This window comes from Magallana gigas, chromosome 5 (genome assembly GCF_963853765.1).
Source record: "Magallana gigas chromosome 5, xbMagGiga1.1, whole genome shotgun sequence".
NCBI lineage: Eukaryota > Metazoa > Mollusca > Bivalvia > Ostreida > Ostreidae > Magallana > Magallana gigas.
Window position 1 is genome coordinate 39025195 of NC_088857.1, and position 27266 is coordinate 39052460.

The 27266-nt window shown below is 36.2% G+C and overlaps 2 protein-coding genes across 2 annotated transcripts in view; one reads left to right on the forward strand and one right to left on the reverse strand.

Moving 5' to 3' along the window:
- Positions 1 to 19839, reverse strand: part of LOC105322743 (uncharacterized) — a 47494-nt gene extending 27655 nt beyond the window's left edge. The window contains exon 1 of the mRNA XM_066085092.1: positions 19763 to 19839. The gene's annotated coding sequence lies outside the window, so the exon portion shown is untranslated. The remainder of the gene's footprint in view (positions 1 to 19762) is intronic.
- Positions 19840 to 25065: 5226 nt separating this feature from the next.
- LOC136275623 (spindle assembly abnormal protein 6 homolog) lies at positions 25066 to 26298 on the forward strand. Its single transcript, XM_066085232.1, has one exon. It carries the CDS (start codon positions 25066 to 25068, stop codon positions 26296 to 26298), a length of 1233 nt encoding a protein of 410 aa, XP_065941304.1.
- Positions 26299 to 27266: the final 968 nt, after the last annotated feature.

Here is a 27266-nt window from a genome sequence, read left to right on the forward strand (position 1 = left end):
ATGGGTGGAATGGTCCAGAGTTTCGCTAGTAATCTAATAAATGGAACTTCATCGAATGAAAATTCAAATTTCCAGAGTCTGATAGGAGAGACTGTATTGTGAAAAACTTTAAACATTCGGAAATCTGGGTCATTTTCCGTGCGACTTCTCCATTCCTCAGTATGGTGATTATGAATCGACTTTTTAACTATAGTTTTCCAATCCTTTTTTTCAGGGAAATTGCCAGCTTCAAGAAATAAATGTAAATATTGAAGTAAATTATATTTGGCTAGAATTTCGTAAATATCCTTTAGAAATCCGGAAAATGGTTTGTTGCCGTCCTGTAAAAAGTCACATAATCTAAGTAAGAAAATATTTTTCGTCAGACAGTTAATATCAAGCTTGCACAGTTTTCCAAAAAAGGCTAATTTTCTTTTATCTATTTCCGAAACGATGGGATGTAGTCCAAGCATACTCTCACACATATCTGACCTTGTTGAGATTTTTAGACCTTGGATGTCTTTTATCACGAAATGTTGAAATTTATTTAAAACTTGTAAATCTGTTTGCTTTAAATTGTTCCACAGTTCACATCCATACAATACAGTAGGTAATACTATTTTTTGGTAGAGTCCACCAAGAGTTAGAGGGTTCGTATTATGAGACAGGTCGTTCCGTATTGCGAAGTATGCTTTCCTGCCTTTGTTACAGCTTTCCGTTGTTCGCTCACCAGACTTGAATTGAGAGTGTTGGATAATACCTAAATGTTTGTAGCTATCGTTGATTGAGATGTCCTCCTCTCCTAATTTCCAGGCATGCTGCGTTGGGGGCCTTCCCTTACCAAACCTAACAACGCTAGATTTTTGCGCATTAAAGGAAAAGCGCCATAAACATGAATATCTATATGCAACGTTTAGCATCTTTTGTAAACCCGTCGGACTTAAACTTAAACATGCAATATCGTCGGCTAATGCTGGGTTTGTTGATTTTACATTGTAAACACCAAAGTTACTGCTTACATTTTCTAAACAATTCAATAAATCATTGATAAACACACAATATAAAAATCCCGACAATACACCTCCTTGACGAACACCTTGTCTAATTTTAAACCATTCAGAAATTGTGCCATTCACAGCTATTGTGCTTTCATTATTGATATGACAATCGTCTATTATTTTCCATATCTTACCCTTTAATCCCAATTTGTGAAGTTTAAACATGAGCGCTTTTCTCCAAACTGTGTCATAAGCTTTTTTACAATCTAAAAATGCCACATATACAGAACTACCGTGGTCATTGTAATGACATATAGTCTCTTGTAAATTAAAACCTGCGGTAATGCAACTCAAATCCTTCTGAAACCCTTGCTGCTGGGGGTTTGGGAACCTAATTTCGCTAGTTATTACGTCCGAAATTCTATTGTGCAGGATTTTTTCAAAAACCTTTAACAGACACGACAACAATGATACTGGTCGGTAGCTATCTGGGGAGTTTTTTGTTTTATTGCCTCCTTTATATATTGGGACAACAATACCTTTTTTCCACTCACTGGGTATCGCCCCGCATTTGATAATCCCATTGAACAATTTGCATAAGTTAAAGATTACTTTATTGCCCCCATATTTTAGATGTTCTGCTTGAATACCATCAATTCCCGGCGCTTTACGCAGTTTAAGGGATTTAACGGCTTGGTCTACTTCCGATACGGAAACGTCGTATTCGAGACGTTTGTCACATTCGTTATCAGATTTAACGTCATCATATAATTTATTTATGTACATAAAATTTTCTTCGTCATAGATACCATTGTTTTGAGGGGTATATACATTTTCAAAGTACGTTCCAAATAAATCGGACACACTTTGGGGGGTATTTGCAGTTATACCACCGTACTGAATTTCCGGATACACCCTGCTTTTGCGGGGTCGTTGTTTGCTAATTAGTTTCCAAAACAGTCGAGTGTCGCAGCCGGCTGCGTTATCTATGTCGGTATAGGTTTTCTTGATATACTGCTCCAATGCTAGTGACTGGCATTTACGAAAACGCCTTTTAGCACGCTTATAGTTAAAGTACGATGTGTGATGCATCCCGCGGGGTCTCCCTTCCCTAACCCAAATGACCCTCATTCTCCGTTCTTGGGCATGAGCTTCCTTGACCTCCCCTGTCCAGTAGGGCTTACAGTGGGGGTTAAATTTAGACCTGGGAACGACAGTATTCGCACTTGCTGTTATACATTTAACGAATGCCATACAGAATTCGTTAATTTCGGGGTGGGTCTCTGGTACATTATTCCCCATTATATTATCTAACTGGTGAGTGACCTCTCTTTCATAGGCTTGTTTGGATTCATTTGATATTTTGTGCCATGCTGGAGTTTTGCTAGTAAATTCAATGAGATGATGTTGATTGCTTTGTATATTGTACACAGCCAAAACGGGAAGGTGGTCAGACGTGCTTGAGAACGTCCCTTCGGCAAGGATTTCATAAGAACTGAGTGACATGTACATATGCGCATCTGAGAATACATAATCTAACATAGTTTCTGTACTCGTAAATGTGTGATTACATTTGAGCGCTTTATCATTCCTTAACATATGATTAAGATGGTTTTCTTTTACAAAATTTTTAAGCTCCCTTGATTTGTACAAATTGCATCTTCCGATGTCTACCTCCAAACAACTTGCATTAAAGTCACCAGCTACTACAATATGACCATATCGTGAATAATAATTATAAAAATCTTTCTCTTCAACACGTATGAACATGTATAAATAGGCATGTCTTCAATAAAACTTTAAAAGCATTAAGGCAAGTAGAACCGGTTGTTTGTCAAAATATATACCTCTCCCAAAGTAAAAAAAAACCGATTCTGTTGAACCATACATAGCATGTCACATCAATAGCGTGGATACAAACAAAGTACATTTTAAACTACCGGTAGCTGAATTTGAGGAATACCTTACCACTGACTTTAATCAATACTTGGGCCTATCATAATTCAGTATATATCGATGCCTTTACAAAAAAATCTAGTGCTCTCTCTCTCTCTCTCTCTCTCTCTCTCTCTCTCTCTCTCTCTCAAATTGTCTGTCCTCTGCGTGGGTCTCTCTCTCTCTCTCTCTCTCTCTCTCTCTCTCTCTCTCTCTCTCTCTCTCTCTCTCTCTCTCTCTCTCTCTCAAATTGTCTGTCCTCTGCGTGGGTGTTGTGAGGGCGGCTAGCCTTTGATGCTGGCAGATCGGCTGGCAACTCTTGCGTGGGTGTTGTGACGGCGGCTAGCCTTTGATGCTGGCAGATCGTCTAGCTACTGTATTTAGCAAGCTGCTGACGTAACCGAGGCGGTACTCTATTTTTTTTTTTCATCCAATCATAAAATACAGTAAAGATCACGTGCTATTTTGATAGGCGTATTCATAGCTGAGATGCCGAGTACAGTTCGAGTGTGCATGACAGCGCATTTTTTCCATTTCAATGCACCCGTATATATGCCAATTCATAACTTTATTTTATAGTGTGTTTTTATACAAGATCAATACATATAAATTGTAATTTTCATGAGTTGAGACATTGTAAAATATATATGATCCTGATATGGAGAAAATGCTAAAATGGCGCTTACGGGTCTTCGTTCAACTGTACGTTCACTATGCACAGCAAGAGGGGATCGAGAGGGGGAGGGTTTCTCTTTGAACATTTTAATTATTTAATTCACATAGCAAAATACCCCCCCCCTCCCCCGCCAACACAATTATCCCTTAACAAAAAATCTGAATCTGCGAATTGATGGAGCATAAAAAATGTACTAAAGCGGCATCAAAAGAACATTAAATATATAATAAGCATTTCAAAAGTGCAATATTTAGTAACAATCAAAACTTAATTTTCTAATACAATACCTGGCCCCAAGCTCATGAAGCTACATGTATTTTTAGACTTAAGGCAGAATTTGTATGCATTATATAAGTTTTATAATAACGTACAAACAATTTTCTTTTCTTATTACTAGTTTGTTAGGCTATACACAATATAACTTCATTGAAATATGTTTGCATTAACATTTCCAATATAACTAGTTATCAGTTAACCTCTCATTGTCATTTTTTGAAAGCTTGTGAGTTTTTTAATAACCGGAATAGCCATGTACTTCGACTCTCAACATAATATATTTTTGACATACATGTAGCCTTTCGAGGTTATAGACATTTAAATCCCAATTGATTCGTGTCGAGGATTCCTGCAAACTTACAATCTTGTACGCTCACTTTCTTTGCGGGAACAAATTGACACGGACGTCTGAGAAAACACTGGATCGAAACTGTAGTTATAGGAAATGTATTTTCAATCCACCTCATCATTTCTAACTTGCTAAATAATTTAGAGCGATCAAAAAACATTTTAATTGGTATCAGAAAAGCGGTTGAAAAACATTTTATTTCATCAGTAAGTAAATAATCAGCAAATGTGAAAAGATACCAATTAGGATATATATTATACGCAGGGCAGAGCATTGTCCGATGACTTCTTATATGAAACATTTTCTATATTCTATTATTGAATATATTTTTAATCTTATAAATGGGAACTTTGATTGTTCTCTGTGAATAAACCCCGTTTCAACTACGGTCCCACTTGATTTCAGACTTGTGACGACTGATTCTCTGAAGTCATCGGGCAATGCCTTGCCTATTTGCTGATTATATACTTATTTGGTGAAATAATTTTGATTTTCAATCACTTTTCTGATACTAAATATAATGTTTTTCGATCGCTTAACTAACATGTATATAGCAAGTTAGAAATGCCGAGGTGGATTGAAAATACCTATAACTACATGTAGTTTCGATCCAATGTTTTCTCAGACGTCCGTGTCAATTTGTTCCCGCCCATTTCAAATGTGAAATTGACGTACGCTGTATATTTCCAATCTTGCCAGTTAATATTCCGCGGTCTTACAATGACCTGCTTTGTAAAGTAGTGATTTGTGCTATGAAATAAGAAGAATATTTTTATCTATTTATTTAAATAATATTATTTTCTATCAGAAAAAGACAATAAATAAATTAAAACTTCTTTCAAATTAATTTCTCAGAGCATATAATTTGTTCAGGAGTATTATGTCCTGATTTTTTGTATAATGTCCTGATGACCTGATAGCATGCATTAAATGTAAAATACTGATTTGTACAATGAAATAAGAAAAATATTTTTACTTAACGGTAATTATATAAATCATACTGTTTCCTACGTTAATTAAATTCCATATATGAATTTACAGGGAACCTATTATACTAATTTATTTATGAAATATTTATATTTTTGGAGGTAAATTTAGCACTAATGATTAAAAGCAAACTGCATCTAAAATTATCAAAATAGCGGTTAGATATGTTAAGCGCCAGTGATATGTCATGTAAAATATTTAATATAGACGGATTAGACTCATTCTCACAATCTGTTGAAATAACGAAATCCATGTAATTTAAGACAATTTAGTACAGGGTCCCTTTAAAGGTAAAATATCATTAAATGACAGATTATGATTTATATATAATAATTTTCAAGTAGTAAATAAGTAAAGGACGCAAGGTTCATATGTAAAATTAATTTTTTTTTAAAAACGTTACAAAGAATTAAAACATATTTAATCTGAAAGTACAGAAAGTGGTGTTAACAGTATACATGTATCTGGAAATTTTTGGCATCGTCTGTGATATTTTGTGTTTAATTCATGATGTTTTGTTTGTATTGCATATATTTACATGTACTTCAATCAAAGTACATGTATATATTAGAACTATTTTAACAAGGCCTTTGACTTTCAGTAGGATGTAACTACATGTAAGACTGCGGAACATTAACTGGCAAGATTGGAAATATATAGCTTACGTCAATTTCACCTGTAACAGTCAAAACATTCGAAATGGGCGGGGACAAATTGAAGCGGACGTCTGAGAAAACATTGGATTGAAACTGTAGTGGTATAGGAAGTGTATTTTCAATCCACCTCACCGTTTCTACCTTGGTTGAGTAAATGATTTAAAGCGATCGAACTTTTTTTTAGTATATCAGCAAGGTGATTGTAAGTAAGTAAGTAAGTAAATATTTTATTATAGTGACATGTCTATGTCATGAGTATAGTACACTACAAAATTATACATTATCAAATTACACCCAGCCCATTGGACCTATATGTCACTTTGAAATCTTATAATATACAAATATACATTTCTGAGCGCATGAGTTTACTTTGATTTGTACAAATAACTTTGTCTAGCTGAATAAATCAAATTGAGATATTTGATTGATAATCATTCTATATGAGAAGATCCTAATTTGGGAGATATCACAGAGGCGGATCCAGCAATTTGAAAAAGGGGGGGGGGGGTCCATTTGATGAAAACCAATATGTGCATAATTCATCATTTGTCAATTAACAAGGACTTTTTGAACGTTTTCCGTGCGTATACAACTGTATTTAATAAACATTTATCTCATCACTATTACATCTATTTCAACAGCAGAGTACTTGCACTGCATTATTGAGCGTTTTGCCGTTTTGGTTTAGGTAAGGAAGATGTGCATAATATCTAACGTCAAGAAACTCAAGTCTCCAGCAATGAGAAAGTGCGTCTATGCTTGATAGAAAAGAAACACTAAGAAACAAAAAATAACTCGGACTAATTACGACAAACTATTATAAAAATGGCGTTTTTTTTTATGTCTTTAAATTCTGAACTATTTATCGATTTTGATTTTCTAAATAAAGGTCTAAATGATAGGATATGACAAGAGAATGGGAATAATTTATCTGCTGAATAAATGGTACGTGTGTAATACAATGGTAAAAGCAATTGTCGTACCAGGGAACTTGATGTGACCTCTGTAATGGGTGCGCTACATCATCTGGCACTAGTACAAATGCGATCATATTTAGAAAAGTTTTGAAAAGTTGGGCATTTTCATAATGGTTTACATATAAACCCTTTACACGGTATTTTTGTAACAGAATTTCTGATTCTTGGAAACAAAACAAAAAAACCCTTTTTTGTGTTTCTAGTGGGTATGAAGGTAGCTAGCATTCCAGAAAAATAGCATAACCCGCATAAGCGGGTCATGTAATTTTCTTTGTATTTTTCGTATGAAACGAAGTAAAACTCATCTATTATAATTACTTTAGTTAATTAACTAAGCAATACATTTCAAATCGGCTTTCTAAACTAAAACGAATACGTGTACTCGTTTTACTCGATGGCTTGACAGTTCAAAACAGTATATGAACTATAATCTATTTTTTTTAAAGAAATACATTGTGGATGTTATTATAAATCTGTGTTTTTAGCGATACTGCTTAATTTTATGTATTTTTTTTTTTTGCTTTAATTTTCCACATGTTTACTCAGTGTTTACTCAGTGTAGTAAACACCAGATGCTGAAGGGGAGTACAATGTACTTTATTTCGATAAAAAATCGATTAATTTTTTTCATGTAAGAACAAAATTATGGGACGCAGTACGAAATTCTTTAAATAAGCAATTTTAAAAGCATTTATTTGAGATAATAACAGTATTTCTATTATAAATGGGGAAAATTGCCTTTAAGTAGGCATTAAACGTTTTTAAAAAATTCATATGTCCCAGAGAAAGGGGGGGGGGGTTCCGACCCCCGGAGCCCCCCCTCTGGATCCGCCAATGTATCATACACAAGGCAAAGCTTTGTCCGGTGACTTTAGAACATCAGTCGTCGCAAGTTTATGTTGAGCTAGATAAACAATGAACGCGCATATCTATTCGTATACATTAACTAAGCGGAAAAATATAGTTTTTATTTGGATAAAATTTGAAATTATTCAACCGAAATTTGAATAATTCTCCTCATAATAAATAATAAATAAACCCAGATTCAACAATGGCCCCACTTGATTTCAGACTTGTTACAATGTACATGTACGACTAATTCTCTGAAGTCATCGGACAATGCTTTGCCTATATTATAATCACTCCCGAATTGGGATCTTCCCATATTTGCTGATTATATACTTATTGACTAAATGAAATGTTTATCAATCGCTTTGTTGATATTAAATATTTTTTTCGACTGCTTTAGAAATGCTGAGGTGGATTGAAAATACACATCCTATAATGTTTTCTCAGACGTCCGCATTAATTTGTTCCCGCCCATTTCAAATGTTTTGACTGTAACAGGTGAAGTTGACGTAAGCTGTATATTTCTAATCCGCGGTCTTATACGATTTGGTCCAAAATATAGCACTTTTGCAAACATCAGACATTTTCAATATTATACAATATTCAGTTTCAATGTATTCAAAGAAACGCAAATTACACAATTACCATGCTCTAAGAGTCTTAATTATCTTATACGACATCATTAGAATATTAAGGTTTTGATAGGGATATATAGGTCTGTAGTTAGTATAAGATAAAAAATTGGATATTTGACTATTTGAACCACTCTAAACCAAAGAAATCCGATTAAAATTATGTTCTACATGTATTGTAGTTCACGTTTACATTTAATTAGTTTTGGTTTAACGTGGTCTTCGTACTGAAAATTAGACAAATATTTCAATTAGTGTCTTTTTCTAAAACAATCATGTATATAGCCATATATCTTGAAAATGCATCTTCTGAAAATGTTAGATGCGTGGCCTAGTGGTAACGCGGAGGTCTTTTTGATTTTGTGGTCGCTGGATCGAATCCACCAAGTAGTAAATATTTTTTTTCACTTAAATTGAAACATGAAAAAATAGAGAGATTAAGTTACATCTTCTGGGTTTTTTAAAATTATTTTTGTGCAATTTAGCCTTGTATCATTTAAGATTGTGTAACTTAAATGATAGTGATGATATCCGAGATATTTATAGTGGGATTTCCGGCAAAATGGCAGGCAAATTCAAACGTAGAAATAGTAAAAATATATCAGACCGCGGAACATTAACTGGCAACATTGAAAATATATAGCTTATACAGGTCCTGTTACATGTTCGTCAATTTCACCTGTAACAGTCAAAACATCTGAAATGGGCGGGGACAAATTGACGCGGACGTCTGAGAAAACATCGGATTGAAACTGAAGTTATGGGAAGTGTATTTTCAATCCACCTCAGCGTTTTTTTTAACTTGCTATATAAGTTAAAAGCGATCGAAAAACATTTTATTTAGTAACAGCAAAGCGAACACATTTTATTTCATTAATAAGTAAATAATCAGCAAATATTATATGAAAAGATTCGAATTGGAGAGAGATTATACGCATGGCAAATACGTTGTCCGATGTTTTCAGAGAATCAGTCATCACAAGTTAATCGAAGTAAGTGATTTTTCTGTTAGTGTATAACTAAATAAACAATGAACGCTCATTACTATTCGTATACATTAACTTAGCGAAAAAAAATATAGGAGCAGAATTTAGATTATTCTCCTTTTGGAATAAACTCCGTTTCAACAATGGCCCCACTTGATTTCAGACTTGTGACGACTGATTCTCTGAAGTCATGGGACAACGCATTTGCCTTGCGTTTAATCTCCCTAGAATTGTGATTTCCTCATATTTGCTGATTATATACTTATTGATGAAATAAAATATATAAATACAATTTCAATCCAATGTTTTCTTAGGCGTCCGCTTCAATTTGCATTCCACCTTCATATCGCGCAAGAATCACCAAAGGAAGCATTTTATTGTTTAAATAAATTATCCAAATGCCTTGGTAGGACTCATTAAATGTATATTTTGTGGACTTAACAACATATATTAATAATTGTTTTAAAAAGGTTCATTATACACACGTATAAAAATGCGTTTTCTCCTGTAGACTATTTTTTAACAGACTTAAAATCGTCGCGAAGCAGATCCGCTTCGCGGCTGCTTCATTGCAAGGTATGGGACGAATTCTTACTGTGACCTGAGCGTAGCCTGGTCAGGGCGAGATTATTCTTTGTAATCTAGGCATGACTCATTTAGAGGAAATTTAGCTCAAAGTTCTTACATTTCAAAAGTATTAATTTTTTTTCCAAAGTTAGATTTTTTTTTTTAAATTTACCTCTTTGAAACAAAAATCTGAAATGGCAGTTTTTAAGAAATTGTCTGACTCTGAAGGTTAAGATTAAATTAATTTTGTTTCCAAAGTCAAGGAAGCAGTTTGTCACAACAATGACGATTCCATTTTATAATTTAATTCTAGCTGTAACGCTTTTCTGACTGGGTAGATAAATATTTCATTTCATATTGTTGCCTCCATCATAGTTGGACGGTATCAATCAGACTGACGTTAAATTTGGATTTTGTACAATTTAAAGGTAAAAACTGTTTTCATATTCAATTAGTTAAAGCTGAATTCAATAGTAAGAAAGCGCAAAGTATTCCAAGCTATTTTATACCGGTATGGTATAAAACTAATAAATATTAAATGCATTCCTCAACTAGGAAAATAGCATATGAACTGAAACACTTCATTTAAAGATGGTGCTTATTTTCTCGTTCAACGTTATAAACATTAATTGTAAACATTTTTACTAAACAACAACTTATGCATCAATCAAGAAAGTCAGCGGGAACTTTCTTTCAGGAAATTATGAAGTTTTAAAAGATACAGGTATACAGTAGGTATAATCATAAGGCTATCTTAGGACAATGGTGCACTCAAAGTACGTCATATGTTAAGTTTTAGTCCCTTTCCCGAAGCTCTACTGAATTTCATAGCCGCAAACAATGGTCAATATATTACAATCCTCTTTCAACTGCTCGTTGTTTCAGTGACAAGAACTTCTCTTAGTTAATAAAATAATTTTACATTTTCCAGTGTCTTTGCCCGTGATAACACTACGTATCGATTTTGTAGTTTACAGTCCAATAAATTCAAAAGACGTATAATTGGGGCGCAAGGGGCGTGTCCTTATTAATATTCAAATATTTAATCATACAATTGCTGAAAATTATATAATATAAGTAATAAGGAATCATCCTTTAAATATTGAATATATCATAAAGCCCTTCGTGCTTTATTGGATTTGATCAGGCTGCGACCAAAATTATCACCTCATAATACCCAAAGAATGATTCCTTATTTCTTAAATCGAACAATGCCAGTAAAGCATGGTAGAAGATTGACTTTTGATGTGACCATTTACCGTTTAAATGAAATAGGATTCATATTATATGCTAGTAAACAAGTTTGAAACAATTTGTAAACTATTCTTATCAACCGCTTGGCGGTTAATAACGCATAAACTGTCAAAATCAGTTTATTCTGGTGTACATGTAAATTATGTAGGGACAGAATTTATTCCTACAAAAAAATCTGATTTTTTCTTTATTCAAAGAATTACAGACCAAAACGCGAAAGGAACTCTATTTCGGTGTTAAACAAATGTGAGATTTGATTCGATAGCACTAGCTAGAACCCCCAGTGTCCATAGTGCTTGGATTAGCTGGTTAGTGACCCATACGCATATGCACTAAAGCGCACACCATGCAGTTATGTTACAAAGCTAGCTAGCATACTACAGAGGGTGTTTAAGGATCAGAGGGTGCATATACTACAGAAACAAATGTGATTAAACATGCATTGCTAAGCTGAAGCAGAGTACATAATCCAAATCATGAACAAGTAACACGCTGTAAAGACAAACTCACAAAAGAGAGTACTATCAGTAGAGTGCGGACAAGAAGGTGCACAGACACAACACACACCCCGCACACTGGCACACACATGTATAAAACACAGAAACATGCATTACTATCTTAAAGCGGGGTATATTGATTATTCTACAAGCATAGCAGATTATAGAGGCCAAATTAAAAGGATTTTATATATAGAAAGGGGTTAAGAGTTAATAGAATTCATAAAACACAATCTCTCTCTCTCTCTCTCTCTCTCTCTCTCTCTCTCTCTCTCTCTGTTTTAACCCAGTCTCTGTGCAAAATTATTATAGATATTGCCGTGATCGGACGTCACAATCAAATTCTACGTCACGAATTGCTTGTACTTGGATTTTTTGTCGCTAAATTGTGGCATTTTAAATGAGTGAAAATGGGCTGGCGGATCCTGGATTTTCATGTTTTCGAGACCGGTTTTCTTCTTCTTATGGATATATTTTTGAACTGCTCTTCGGACATGTTTCAATGCAAGTCGGGGACACTCTAAGAATTGACGTAAAAAGATGGCAGGATCCTAGAAAAGAAAACTGAAAAAATATATAAATGCACGTAATGCAGACATAAAAATATTATCAGGACATCGCACCATTGAAAATGATACATACATGTATATATTATAAACATTACGATACCAGGTAGTTTATCGAAGATGCAACTTCAGATAGGCATTTATATTAAGTGTAGTGGAATCGATAGACTCTTGTCCATTTTTATCTATACACGTAATATGTAGGTTAAATTTTAAGCCATCTCGGTATTTTAGATATGATTTAATCATATAATTAATAAACAATGCACAATGAACAATGCATGCTAATTAACGGAACAAGAATGAAAGAAACACATAAATGTACAGGCAAATCCTGCAACAGTTCAAAATATGAATCTATAACAAACGAACAGACAAATGATTTACTGAAACAAAGAAAGAAAATATGTATAACGTTGCTATATATACCTCCAATTTCATTGATACCTGCAAAAGAATGTTAGTTTATTTTTCTGTGTATAAATATTGTCAACATTCCGTATCAAATAAATTATATACATTGTGGTGGCAAGTTAGAGAATGGATCCGCCGATATATTTGACTCTGCCATACTAAGGAAATGTGACGTCACACAAATAGGAAGTGACGCTCAGTTTAAACTTCTGCTAGGACAGAAGGATGTTTGATCGGACCTCGTAATGCAAGTTGCACTGCGTAATGCCTCTGTTTGACCACCGATATCGGAAAACCCACAGTATCGTGACCGAGGTAGGCAAATGGTACGTAGTTACAGAGATTATCTTGATTTGCAATTCGTCTGCTCACAGAACTCCGTAAAACATCGATGGATTTGGCATTGAAGACCGAGGCAGGATCTGGATGTAATATGCTATTGCATTTACGTGTGTGTGGCAGTTCAAATGCTTCTATATCATGTCAGTTACCGTAAAATTCATTCGTACAACGCGAGGATTTACTGACATTAGAGATGGAGATTTACAGTTTTTTGGGGGATTTATTATAAATCTAAACAAGAAAATCGGCGCATGCTCAAAGGGGTTAGTCGCCGCCGAGCGGCAACTAACCCCTTTGGGCATGCGCCAACTAACCAAGCAAAATTCTCATCTAATCCAGAGTACACCGCCAACAGTATTGTTTACAAATAAAAATGAAAACAAACAAAATAAAAAATGAAACAAACATATGAAATAAACAAATAAAATAAAATAAAATAATCATATACATTATCTGAGAGGGAGGATACATACATGTAGTACAAATAAACAAAATGTTTACTGCTATTATACTGCATTAGACTTAGAATGAAGAAAACTAAGCTACATTTTTTCCTTATTGAGCTTTACAAACATCTCAGGGGACTTAGTTGCTCGATTTTTTTTATTCTTTAAATTTCGAGTTAAATAATTATTCCGAGTTGAAATAATACCCTGTTTATAATTGTTTCCAGATTCACTGATATTAAACGGACCCAAAATGTCTAAATGTACCCTCTCCATAGGAAATCCTGCATGATAAGACTTGAGGGCAGCTCTAGGTTTGATATGAGGTTTCTTATTTTGATTACAGGTGGTACACCCTTTAACATATTCTGTACAATCTTGTGATAAATTATGCCAGTAGAAAGACTGCTTAACCCTGTTGTATGTCTTCTGCTGTCCCAAATGTCCTGCAGACTTAGTATCATGACAAAAACTTAGAACTGTTTTCTTGAGACATGTTGGTACTACAAGGCAGAATCTCCTATCAATTTTGTCAATCCACTCATAATATAGGACACCATTTTTAATGTGAAGGAACTCTCTAAACAACCAGAGTGCCTTGGTGGCAGGGCTTTCCAGGTGTAGTTGCGACTTTGTTGGGGTTTCGTCCTTTTCTAGCCAGGTCCTGACGATGCCAATGTCTGCATCCTCTCGCTGCATGGTGGCAATGTCTTCTGCAGAGTACCCCTCAATCCAGGATACTGGCAAATGGGGATCATCTAGTAATTTGGCTGCAAGGATGTTGAAAGCATCTTCTGGTTTTTCCATCTGAGAGTTGTCTGCTGGGGCATATTTCCTTGACAGAGGGACCACATCGTCTACATCCGTTGAGAATCTTGACCATTGATTATGGGCCCTTACACAGTAGCCACATCCACCACACGGAAGGCTTTCAGGGGATGCACCTGCAGCATAGCAATCACATATTGGCCCATCATCTGGAATTCGGCTTAGAGCATCTGCATTAGTATGTTTCTTTCCCGGGCGATGTAAGATTTCCATGTCAAATTGAGCCAGTTCCTCTAGCCAGCGTGCTAGTTGACCTTCGATGTGCTTAAATCTCATTAGCCAGACAAGACTATTGTGGTCAGTACGAACCATAAATCGTCGGCCTAGTAGATAGTGTCGGAAATGCCGACAGAATTTTACCACTGCTAGTAGCTCTTTCCTCGGGGTGCAGTACTTCCTCTGGGGTTTTAAAAGCACATGACTTGCGTAGCAGATTACCGTTTCCTTTCCGTCTTGGACCTGTGAAAGTACTGCGCCTACGGCATGATCCGAAGCATCAGTGTCCAGTACAAATAGACCATCAGGGCGTGGATATGATAGGTATGGAGCGGTTATCAATGCAGTCTTTGCTCGACGGAAAACCTCTTCATGTGTATCTTCCCACAAAAAAACTTCCTTTTGTGTGAGCTTGATCATACAAACATGCACTCAATGAAGCAAAGTCCTTAAGGTGATCCCTGTGGAAGTTTAAGAAACCCAGAGAGGCCAAAACTTCATTCTGGTTCATTGGACGAGGCCAGGTCATTACTGCTTCTATTTTGGAAGGGGCTATAGCAATTCCAGATGAGCTGACAACCTTTCCTAAGAATTCTGTCTCGGGACGAAATAAATCACACTTCTTTGGCTTTAATTTTAGAGAGTACTCTCTAAACCTTTGTAATGTAGTTCTTACATTAGCAAGCCAATCAGCAAAATCCTTTCCTAGGACAATGACGTCATCCAGGTAGACAAGAACTTGAGTCCAAGTCAGTCCCTTAAGGACCAATTGCATTGCCCGCTGAAAAGTGGCAGGGGCATTACATAATCCCATACCCATTCGGGTGTGCTCAAATAGCCCGTAACGGGTAATAAATGCTGTCTTTTTTCTATCTTCTTCTGCAATCTCAACTTGGTAATAGCCAGAGGCCATATCTAAGGTTGAGAAGAATTTGGTTCCCTGTAAGGTGTCTAGGCAATCCTCTATGATAGGCAGGGAAAAGAATCTTTCACAGTGACGCTGTTCAAGTTGCGATAATCAATGCACCACCTTATATTTCCATCTTTTTTCTTGACTAGGACAGGTGCTGATGCCCACTCTGAGTTTGATGGCTGTATTATACCTGCGTCAAGCATTTTCTTTAGATGCTCCTCCTCCTGGTGTTGAAATCCAAGTGGGTTCGACGCATTTTGTGCTTAACTGGGTTGGCATCCTTAGTATCGATACGATGTTTTATTGCTGAAAGACAACCAAGGTCCAGATCATGCTTAGCAAACACATCTTGAAAATCTGTCAGCAATATATTTAAATGTTCCTGTTCGATTTCGTTGAGGTCTTTTGCAGATCTATTAAATAAGTCTACAAGATGTTCAGGTAGGGCGAGTTTACTATCCGGCTCTATGTTTATTTGTCTAATTTCAGCCTCGTTATTTGCCGATGGTCCAACTAAGCAATCTTCACCAATTACCTCTTCAAAGCCAACACACTTGCCACCGGGCAACTTAATACACTTGTTGGAGTCATTGATAAACTGCATGAAGGTTTGCTTTCCCCTTCCCAGTATGGTTGAGCCTAGGATTCCTGTACTATCCTGCACAGGCTGTACTATGTAATGCTTAGGAAGACTTTGTTCCAATGTAACTGGTATGTTTAAAATGGTATTGGGGGGGAATAACTCGACTGGAAAGCAGGGAGAAAGAGTCTTGTTGTTAAGGTTGACAATCCCATGATGAGCCTCCAAAATATCGAGTCCTATTATGATGTCATCATTCATAGCAACAGCGCAACAGTCCCAGGTAAAAGAAAGGGCGCCAATTTGAATCTTTTATTTGCAGAATTAAAACCCCATTATAGTATGTCCTCCTATACCCTTCAGTTTAACTACATGTATACCTCATGATTTTCACTCTGGGTTTCAACATGCTTCTTGTTTACTAGGGTCAGCATTGCTGCAGTGTCTATAATGGCCTTCAATGGTGTTGAATTGAACTTTGCATCTACAACTAGGCTTTTTCCTTTTGACTACCTTGTCATAGCTTCAAGAACTTGGCCTTTCTGTTTGTGGACCAAATCTAGGCCTGTCGACCTGGTCCTTTGGTGTTTAAACCCTCATCCTTAGCACTACCCATTCTTACAGGTGAGAGCGAGGGTGCCCTACTCTGTGAATGTGTTTCGTGCTGTCGATAGTAGGACATTGCAGATGACTTGTCTTGTTGACCGTACTGAGGGCGCATAGGGCTCCGATCACTAAGCTTTTCACCTTGCTGACCGTCTGAAAATCTTCTTGGGCTTCTCCCTCTCAAACTTGGGCTTGGTGACCTGAACCGATCTTGTCTGCTCTCAGGTCCCGAGTATCGGTTTGGCATTCTTAGATTAGTATTTAGAGTTTCAATTGCCTTGGTAAGAATATCAATTTGGTCCTGCAAGTTACCAGCGGAACCTGTACAAGCTGTCTTATTTGATTCATCTTGAAATGTGACTTGGCGGTGGTAGTAAGCATTAGCCCTTCCTCCAAAGAGTGCTCTATCATTGGTTAAAGCAGTTTTAACAAACTTTAAAGCTTTGTGGATGGTACGAGGTTCCATATCCATTGCATGTCTTGCCGCACTTTTCTCTCTGCAGCCTCTCAGGAAAGCCTTCACTGCCATCTATTCTATGATATCACCCTCACATTCCTCATAAGCATCTAATGTAAGGGAATAAACTCGCTGAGAAAATTCTTCCATTGTTTCATTTTCATGTTGTTTTAAGGTATTCAATGTATAATGAAGAGATGTTGAAAATTTTTGAATCATTTTAAACTAGTTAAATATATGTTTCTAGATAACAATAAAAGTGAAATGAACCAAATTCACATGACTGACAACATGTAAGAAGCCGGTCATTTTGAACCTTAAAATTTTTTAAAGAGTTATCTCCCCTTGTTAAAAAAGAAGAACATTTTAATTTCGTCAAAATATTTGCGGTAAATGTTTCATTTTATTTCATATTTTAAAAGAGAGAAAGTTTATGCATGTATTAACCAAGAGAGTTTTACAAATTTTAAGTTACTTTTTACAATATCTTATTAAAACATACGTTGCCCATAGACTCTAATGCAAAATTCAAGGTGTAATTAGTTGGACCATAATCAATATTTTGAAAATTCCTTTGGTGGAGTATTTTCATTTTATAACATCTTCAAAATGATATCATGTTTAAGAATATCGGACCATTCATTTATTAGGTACAAAACGTGGTCGTTATACATCGAATACCTTAAGAATGGAAGTTGTCTGCGAGCTACAACAGGAGCCTCCTTTGTACTGAATCTCCTCTTTAAATACTTCTTGAGGGTATGATAGTCATTGTGCACATTAACTCGACGGGCATATTCCAATACAACATCCCCCAGGCAGTCTAGTAGCCGACACAACTTCTTATTGTCAGACCACTGTCTTCTACCAGCTGTTCTTTCAAATTGGTAGATGAAAGCTTCCCAATTAGGCGAGTCAGTTCCTTTGAAGGTAGCCATTTTTGGTATGTTTGGGCTTTTGCTTCTGGACCTATCTCTCTGTCGTTCATTTCCATGCTCAGTTCTGGCATTGACTGGAAGGTCACAAAACTCCGGAATATTCATATTCAAATGGCTTCTTGATCTGTCCCTTCGACTCTCATGACCAAGTTCAGTGCTGGCAGCAAATTGGGTGTTTCGAGGTGCAGAATCACCATTATCTGATGAGGATGAGCTGGATCTGTATCGATGTCGCTTTCTTCTCTTGGATGATGTGCTTTGACTCGGCGCAGCTACGGGAGCCATTGACCCCACAGTAGTGCTGGCTGCAAATGGCACGGTCGGGGCTGAATTTACTACACTGACTCTTGGCATTGATGATGCATGCACGAGATCCTCAGAGACTTGAGGTACATCACGGTGTAAAATTTTCTGTTTGCTCATGGTAGGCAGGCTTCCTGAAGCTGAGAAAAACCTGGTTGAATCGCCATGCAGAATATTATCCAATGGCTTTACAGGGGACATGGAGTCAGCAGCTAACGAGAACGGCACAGGCTTTCCACAGCTACCCGAAATAGGTGTACTTGTTTTCTGATAGCTTGCTCTACTATCTGTGGTTCCCTTGGGAAAAGTTTCTCCTGCGGCTGTTTGATATATTCCGTTTGATGGGATAGCGTCTAGCAATTTGTTGATATCGTCTTGTTGATTTTTGGGACTGAATTTCTGTTACTGTTTCTCTGTACTGAAACTGTGCTGCCATTTGGTCAGGTTCCTGAATTATCTGCTGACATTCCTGGACTGTTTCATTACCGGCTAGGGTGGAGTCCTTCAGGGATTTCATCTCCTCTGCAATTGTCTGCACTGACTGTCCAAGCTGGAAAATAATGGTCTCCAGACGACTAAGGCGCATTTCAGATGACGTTTGGTCTGCAGGCAAACCACTATCTTCTTGGGGGGTCGGCAACGACATTGGTATCTTAAGCAGTGACAATTTGTTTTCCCGTATCCACTGTTGAATTGTTTCTATGGGAAGTTGAATTTCAGCAGCTAAATTTTCCTCTGTAACTTCTTCAGTTTCACGCAGCTTGATAATTCTGGCTGCTTTCTTTTCTCCAACACCTTCAAATGTCCGCAACTCTTGAGCAATGGCAGCATAGATATTGACAGCCATAGTTGTACAATTGTGTGTAACCGTAATATTTGAGAAAAGGTTTATAACACAAAAACAGTTTGAGAGTCTCTGACCCTACCAACCTACTATATATATAAAGTAATGTTGAAATAAGGGCAGCTATTTCTCAGTAAAATGTTCCTAACCTTTAATATCACACAAAATATATAACGTGGCTAATTTACTATTAAAATTTCCCAAATAATCCTAAGAAATTGTAAGAATAACGTGAAATTTACCAAAAACTTGATTTGTTTACAAACTGAGTTTCAAAATGAAAGTACTTTCGATTGAGATGACCAATTCCGGTCACGCGGTCACGTGCTTCCGTCTTGCTCAATTCCAATCCAAAATGGCTAGCACGTGTTATGTGCAAATATAGCGAACTACAAAAAATTCGTATCTTCCAAATTATTTATCAAAAAAAAAATATTAGATAGATTGAAAGCGTTCAAAAACTAAAAGGGAACACGTTAACCTACACTAATAAAGAAACACGTGTCAAAAAATGTGAATTTTCGACGAAACACGTGTATGAGCTGAGTGAACTGAGTCAGTGCCGACAGTTCAACTGACTCGGAAAAAAAATACAACAAATTGTAGATCCGTGTCCCGGCGACGCCAGATGTCGTGAGACGAGTGAATACTGTCAATATTTATTGGCATGTATATGCAAGTATACACAAACCTTAGAATACACCGGTCAAACTAAGACTTCGGAGAGGAGTCTGGTCTGTTCCATGTACATGTGGTCAGGGTCTGTATATCTATCTGTATTAATAGCACCCCGAACCCGATGAATAGTAAGATAATAGAAAGGGTACTTGTACCACACTAGCATGTCAACTAGAGTAGTGAAAGACAAGAGAACAAAACATTCTACATGCAAGTTACCTCCCTTTACTGGAGAAGGAAAAGAGAAATGGTCCGTTTGGATAAGTCGTTTTGAAACTGTAGCGAGTAGATCTCGATGGTCAGATGAAGAAAAATAGGATGAACTCTTACCAAAATTACGTGGAGAAGCTGGCGAATTTGTATTTGATCAGTTGAAACACAAAACTAGAAGCAACTACCGTACACTTGTTGATGAGATAGATAGCAGATATAGAATTGTGGAAACAAAAAAATCCTTAGAGGCAAAATTTAGCAACCGTAAACAAAGATCTAATGAAAGTGTTGAAACGTATGCTAGAGAACTAAAGAAACTTTATGCAAAAGCATATCCTGATAGAGACGACAAAACTAAACGAGAGGATCTTCTTAGAAGATTTTTCGATGGTTTAATTGATGAAAAGGTTCAATTGCAAGTAGAATTTGTCAAGGATCCTGACAACATCGATGATGCAGTCTTTGAAGTGGTTAATTTCCAAGATATGAATAAAAGAAACAGCAATAAGCAGGAGAAAAAAATGACAAGGGCCATAACTGAAGCTCCTCAGAATAATTTCAAGAATAATCCCAGAAACAAAGAAACTTCAAGTGGTACACAACAAAAGCCAAAGGTTAACAACAAGTCGTCAAGTTACTCATCATCAGAAAATCAGCTGCAAGATGAAATGAATAAACTTAGACAATTAATGTCAGAGATTCAGAAATCCATTGAACAACTGAGTCAAAGAAACCCTCCTTTTAAGAATACAAAATCCTCCATGTCATGTTATCATTGTGGAAAACTTGGTCACTTCAAACAGGATTGTCCCATGTTGCATTTTTAACCATATGTAACCCCTCCTGTAAGTCAACATTATAATCGAAGTTTGAGATCCAACTCGTATTCTGCTGCTCCTTTAAACATCCAAGGATCGTAACTGGTGGTCGACGAACGGTCCATGACTAACGGTCCATGACTCTGAGAAGAACGATCTACAAAAGATCAAAAATGAAAATGCTATAAATAGTAATTACCAAAGAAGTCCTGGAATTTACGTTGAAGGACAAGTTAATGGATCCTGTCTTATATTTACTTTAGGTACTGGAGCTGCCAGAACAATTTTGTCAAAATCAGTCTTCGAAACTTTGGAGAAGAAACCTCCTCTACATAAGACTACTGAAATTTTGAATGCCTGTGGCAGAGAAATAGAAGTGCTTGGTGAAGCAAAATTTACATTGAAATTGGGAGATTTCCTAACTGATCAGCACATCATAGTTGCAGAAATAGATGATGATTGTCTTTTGGGTGTTGATGTCCTATATGCAGAACATAATATGCCTGCAGAAATATTACTGAGTAGAGGGATACTTAAACTACAAAATAAGGAAATTCCTTGTTTCCAGACTACTACAAACAGCAAATGTCGTAGAGTTACGGCGGCAGACAATTACGAAATTCCACTGTTCAGCGAAAGAGTCATACAGGCCTTTGTTGAGAGATCTGAAGATCCCAATGAACAAAAGGAGTTATTAATTGAGCCGTCAGAACTTTTCGCTGAACGATACGAACTTCATATGGCAAATACTCTTGTAGATATTAAAAACAATACTACCGTACCTGTTAGACTACTCAACCTTACCAATACGGAACAGTGTATCCATCGAGATGCTGTTATAGGTGTAGCAGATGAATTTATACATGATGTTCAACTTCCTACAGGTGGAATAAAGAATCCAGACACTTCTACCTTGTCGATCAGAGACGTTACTGAAATTGACGCAAGAGAAGTTAAAGAATTGCCAGGCCATATGAAAGATTTGTATACCAATGCTGTTGAAAATAATGATTTTGAAGACTTGTCCAAAGAAAAAAATTATAATTTACTTTGTGAATACAGTGGTGCTTTTTCTAAAGATGACTTAGATTTGGGATATACTACAGTGACCGAACACAAAATAGATACTGGTGATAGTAAGCCTATAAAATTGCCACCAAGAAGAGTGCCTCTCGCCTACGCTGATGCAGAATTTCAATTAATAAAAGATATGGAAAAACAGGGTATCAATCAGAAGTCTAATTCTCCATGGGCACCCCCTTTAAACTTAGTCATGAAGAAAAATGGAAAGGTCAGACCATGTATCGATTATCAAAAGGTGAATGATGTAACTAAAAACGACGCCCAGAATACAAGATTGTCTTGATGCTGTAGCTGGAGCTTCTATTTTCTCTACCTTTGACTTAACTTCTGGATATCACCAAATGCCAGTAAAGAAATCTGATGTTCCAAAAACTGCGTTTATTAAATACTAAATATGGCCTTTGGGAATTTTTAACAATGCCAATGGGACTAAAGGGAAGTGCTCAAACCTTCCAAAGAACAGATCATTTTGAATGGACTGCAGTGGCAAACCTGTCTAATTTATTTAGACGATATTATCGTTTTGGATCAACTTTCCATGAACATTTTAAAAAAGAGTCAAAGAAGTTTTAGATTGTATACATCAAGCTGGATTAAAGTTAAAACCCAAAAAGTGCCAGTTTTTCCAACAAGAAGTTACCTTCTTAGGTCATGTGGTAAACAAAGACGGTGTTAAACCAAACCCCGAAAATATTTCCAAGATTTTGGAATACCCAATACCGAAAAATGTTACTGAAATACGGCAAATATTAGGAATGGCGCCATATTACAGAAAATTTGTCAAGGACTTCTCTGCCATTGCGGATCCTTAATTCATTTAACAAAGAAAGATGTCCCTTTCAAATGGACTGAAGATTGCAATATAGCTTTTACGAAAATTAAAAAATGTCTTACGGGACCAGATATTATGGCCTTTCCTATGCCTAATGAAGAATTTATTCTTGATACTGATGCCAGTAATTACAACGTTGGAGCTGTCCTAAGTCAAATTCAAAATGGCCAAGAGAGAGTTATCTCGTATGCCAGTAAAACTATGAACAAGGCCGAGACAAATTATTGCGTCACTCACAAAGAATTATTAGCAGTGAAATACTTTGTAGAATATTTTAAACAATGCCTACTAGGCAGAAAATTTAGAGTACGAACAGATCACCAAGCCTTAGTTTGGCTGTTCAAAATTAAAGAACCAAAAGGACGTATTGCCAGATGGATAAAAATACTATCAGCATATGATTTTTTAATAGAAAACAGACCTGGACATAAACACGGCAATGCTGATGCTTTATCAAGATGCCCCAATCCTCATAGTTGTGAATGTTCTGTTGACACAAAGTTAAAATGTGGACCCTGTAAAAAATGTATTAAAAGAAATGAAGAGTCTCCCCAAAAGAAAATGTGGCCTAAAAATCATACAAGTGATGAAAATAACATTCGTGCTGTTACCCGTAATCAGACACATTAAAATGTGGACCCTGTAAAAAATGTATTAAAAGAAATGAAGAGTCTCCCCAAAAGAAAAGGTGGCATAAAAATCATACAAGTGATGAAAATAACATTCGTGCTGTTACCCGTAATCAGACACATATAGAATTCACATCTTGGAATGATGTTTGCAAAACTGTAGATATGGGTATAGTCCACTAATGCATTTTCCATAGGCGGTAATGTTAACGTTATGGTTCATAGCTCCGGCCCTAATTTTCGTTCAGCAACGAGGGACCTCTTGAATGAAAGCTCATCAAATTGTCTCTTTCCTGTTAAAATTTTGTGGTTTGAAGTCAGATTCGTTTTCCGGCAAAATGCGTCTGTATTGAAAAACTCTGAAAATGAAAGTAAAGTAGGGAATTTCTCAGTTTTGGAAAGGGTGTACATCAAACAATTTCATTTCTTTTCTTCAAATGATAATTCAATTTTGACACTTGTTTTTAAAATTGCAAATCCTCTTTTCTGACATGTGTCAAGCATTCTGATTTAAAATGTCCCAATAAATGTTTATACACTCTGCAAGTACAGGGACTATTTTGCTTAAATGCACTACTTTGTTGTCCTACCGATTCTAAAAATATTTAGAGGGATATACCCAGATATGCCAAAGTTACAACAAAATGATCCAGATTTGAAATTATTTCATAATGCAAAGAAAGAGGGTCATCAACCAGATGAAGTTCTATTAAAAGATACTAGTCCTGCTTGCACATATTACTTCAATGTGTGGAGTTCTATTGTATTGAAAGATGACAATTTGTACAAAGAGTACATCTCAAAGGATGGCAATTATACTTACCTTCCACTATTGTTACCACATTCCTTGCGTGAAGAAGTATTACAACAGATGCACAACTCAATAGTGTCTGGACATCTAGGCATTAAAAAGACAACTGAAAAAATAAAGAAATTGTTCCATTGGTACGAAATGAGAACTGATATACAAGTCTGGATAGAGAAATGTCATGCTTGTCAAATGAATAAAATTTCTAATAAACCTGTAAAGGCTCCCATGGGTAACATGAGTGCAGGAGCACATATGGATCGTTTATCTATAGATATACTTGGACCATTACCAAGGACTCCTCGAGGCAACAAATATATACTTATTGCGATGGATTATTTTAGTAAATGGGTGGAGATATTACCCGTTCCTGATCAAACTTCAGAAACATGTGCTGACACAATTTTAAATGAAGTAATTGCAAGATATGGCTGCCCCGAAAGTATACACAGCGACCACGGTAGGAATTTTGAAAGCAGTTTATTTCAAGAGTTTTGTAAAATATTAGAAATCAAGACAACCAGGACAACTCCAAGAAATCTAACGCGGCTATGTTAAGGCTGCCCGATTAATTTTACAGCGATATGTAGTGTTGGGAAATATCTTGCATGACGTCAAGGTGCATGTGACGTTGTGAGACATTGCTATTATGACGTCATCATAATATGACGTCATGGTAACGTGACAATAATTATGTTTATGTTCAAATTAGTCTAGATAAACCAGTCAAAGCGTTCAGATGTGTTTTCATTCTATCTGACTCAAAGACCACTATACAATCGCGACATTTTGGTGCCGTGACCAAACGGAGAGAATATGACTTCTAAACTTAGAGCAGTTCGTTCAGGACAAAGAAGTGCTGTAACAAGACTTTTGAGAAAATTGGAAGAATCTATTTTAGAGGAAAACAATTCAGAGGATACAGAAACCATAATGGCGATACTGGAGGAGAAACAAGACACGTTAGAGAAAATCAACAGTCAGATCCTACAAGAATTATCGAGTGAGGAAGAGATCCAAATGGAAAACAGAGATTCAGTTGAGTACATGTTACATTTAAGACTAAAATTAGCAGAGTTGACAAAGAGCGCTTCATCTACCAAGACTTTAGAGAATGTTCATCAATCTACATCCATCAATTTAAATGTAAATGCGCAAGAGTTTGCTCAATGCAATGACATGTCACAAGGTAACTCAGGAAACCCTATGACTCATTATACTGTGGACAAAAAAGATGATAATGATATCTGGGATTTACAATCACTAAGGAGAGCCGTAAAGGTAGAGCCATGCATTCAAGATGCTGGACAAGCTAGCAATCTAAGATCAAGCCAGGAATCCCAGGAATTCATTCCAGCAGCTAACTTGGTTGTTGGGTCAAGTCATAAAAAGACTAACAAACCACAACATTTTGTTAAGCTATGTTTATTCTGCAATGGTAAACATTCACCAGCAATATGCCGTATTATTCAAGATTGTGAGGCGAGAATATCCATCATAAAAGAAAAAAGAGTATGCTTCAACTGTTTAGGGAAACACAAAGTAAAAAATTGTCAGTCACATTTCAAATGCAGGATTTGTAAGAAGACTCATCACACCAGCATATGTTACAAGTCACAATTCCTGAAGCCACCATCTACGAGCTCAGTCAAAAATTCAGAGAGGACAAAGGAGAAAGAATCACATCAATTAGAGCAGTCAATCCAATTACATTACTCAAAACAGCTGAAAGGAGATCGAAGTAAAGAGGAAGAGAAAGTAACCACAACCAAGGAGACAAACAAACTGAATACCAAACTACAGACTGCTGAGACAAGAACAAATCAGACAAAAAAGTCAGCTTTCAACACAGTCTATAATAAAGAGAAGGAAGACCAAGAACAAGAAGATATGGTGGAAAAGCTTAAATCAGAGATTTTGCAGTTAAGGAGAGAGAATTTCAAACTTAAAAGAAAGTCATCTTTTAAGAATCACAAAATCCAGAAAATACAGAGAGAAAATTCAGATTTAGAACAGAAGATGAAGAGTCTAGAAGATCTGAACAACCAGCTTCAAGCACAAACACAGAAAACTCAATCCAACGTGGAACCATGCAGTGAGACCCTCACCACATCACAGGAAATGGCAAACAAAGATACAGCAGACTTGAGACTCTACCTGGATTAACTAGAACTTCGAGTGATCAATCTGGAGATGGGAAAGAATATTGCTACTTTAGAGGAGATAATGAAACAAAACTCATCATTGATGACACAGCTATGGGAATTGAATCCATATACCCATAACAACTTGGAGAAATTCAAATTCTATAGAGCATTAGAAGAAAACAATATTCACCACAGGCATTACCACAAGAGAGCAGGAGCTACATTCAACGAATTCAAGATTGGAGAATTGGTCCAAGAACATACTGACTTTCCCAAAATATGAAAATCAGAGCCAGAATTGAGGAGAAGTGAAAGACTTTCTAATTAATATTTCAAAACACAACGAACCTATTATGAACTTTTAATTTTTGTAAATTGTGATTTTGTACATTTTGCGACCTAATATGAACTTTAATATTTTTTTTTTGAATTGTGATTTTGTACATTTTGCGGCCCGGAGTATGTTGGGAAATATCTTGCATGACGTCAAGGTGCATGTGACGTTGTGAGACATTGCTATTATGACGTCATCATAATATGACGTCATGGTAACGTGACAATAATTATGTTTATGTTCAAATTAGTCTAGATAAACCAGTCAAAGCGTTCAGATGTGTTTTCATTCTATCTGACTCAAAGACCACTATACAATCGCGACATGTAGAAAGTCACTTGTCTGTACTTCATAAGATATGACGTCATAGTTAACTTTGACGTCACGATCTGCATTCCTTTCGATCGTTCTTAGGGAATGTATCGTAACGTAATAAGCGATATTCATTCCTTTACATAGACACTGTTGTAAATACTAGTGATACTAAATTCAATATCACCGATAAGGAGTATAAAAAATCAACAGTTTTAAAGCTTCGTAATATGTAAATAACTATTCATAAACTAATGGTTTTGAGACTCCCCCTGCTACGTGTAATCTAATGAATGGTGATATGTATGTGCATTTAAAAAAAGGCTTGGCACAAGTGAAAG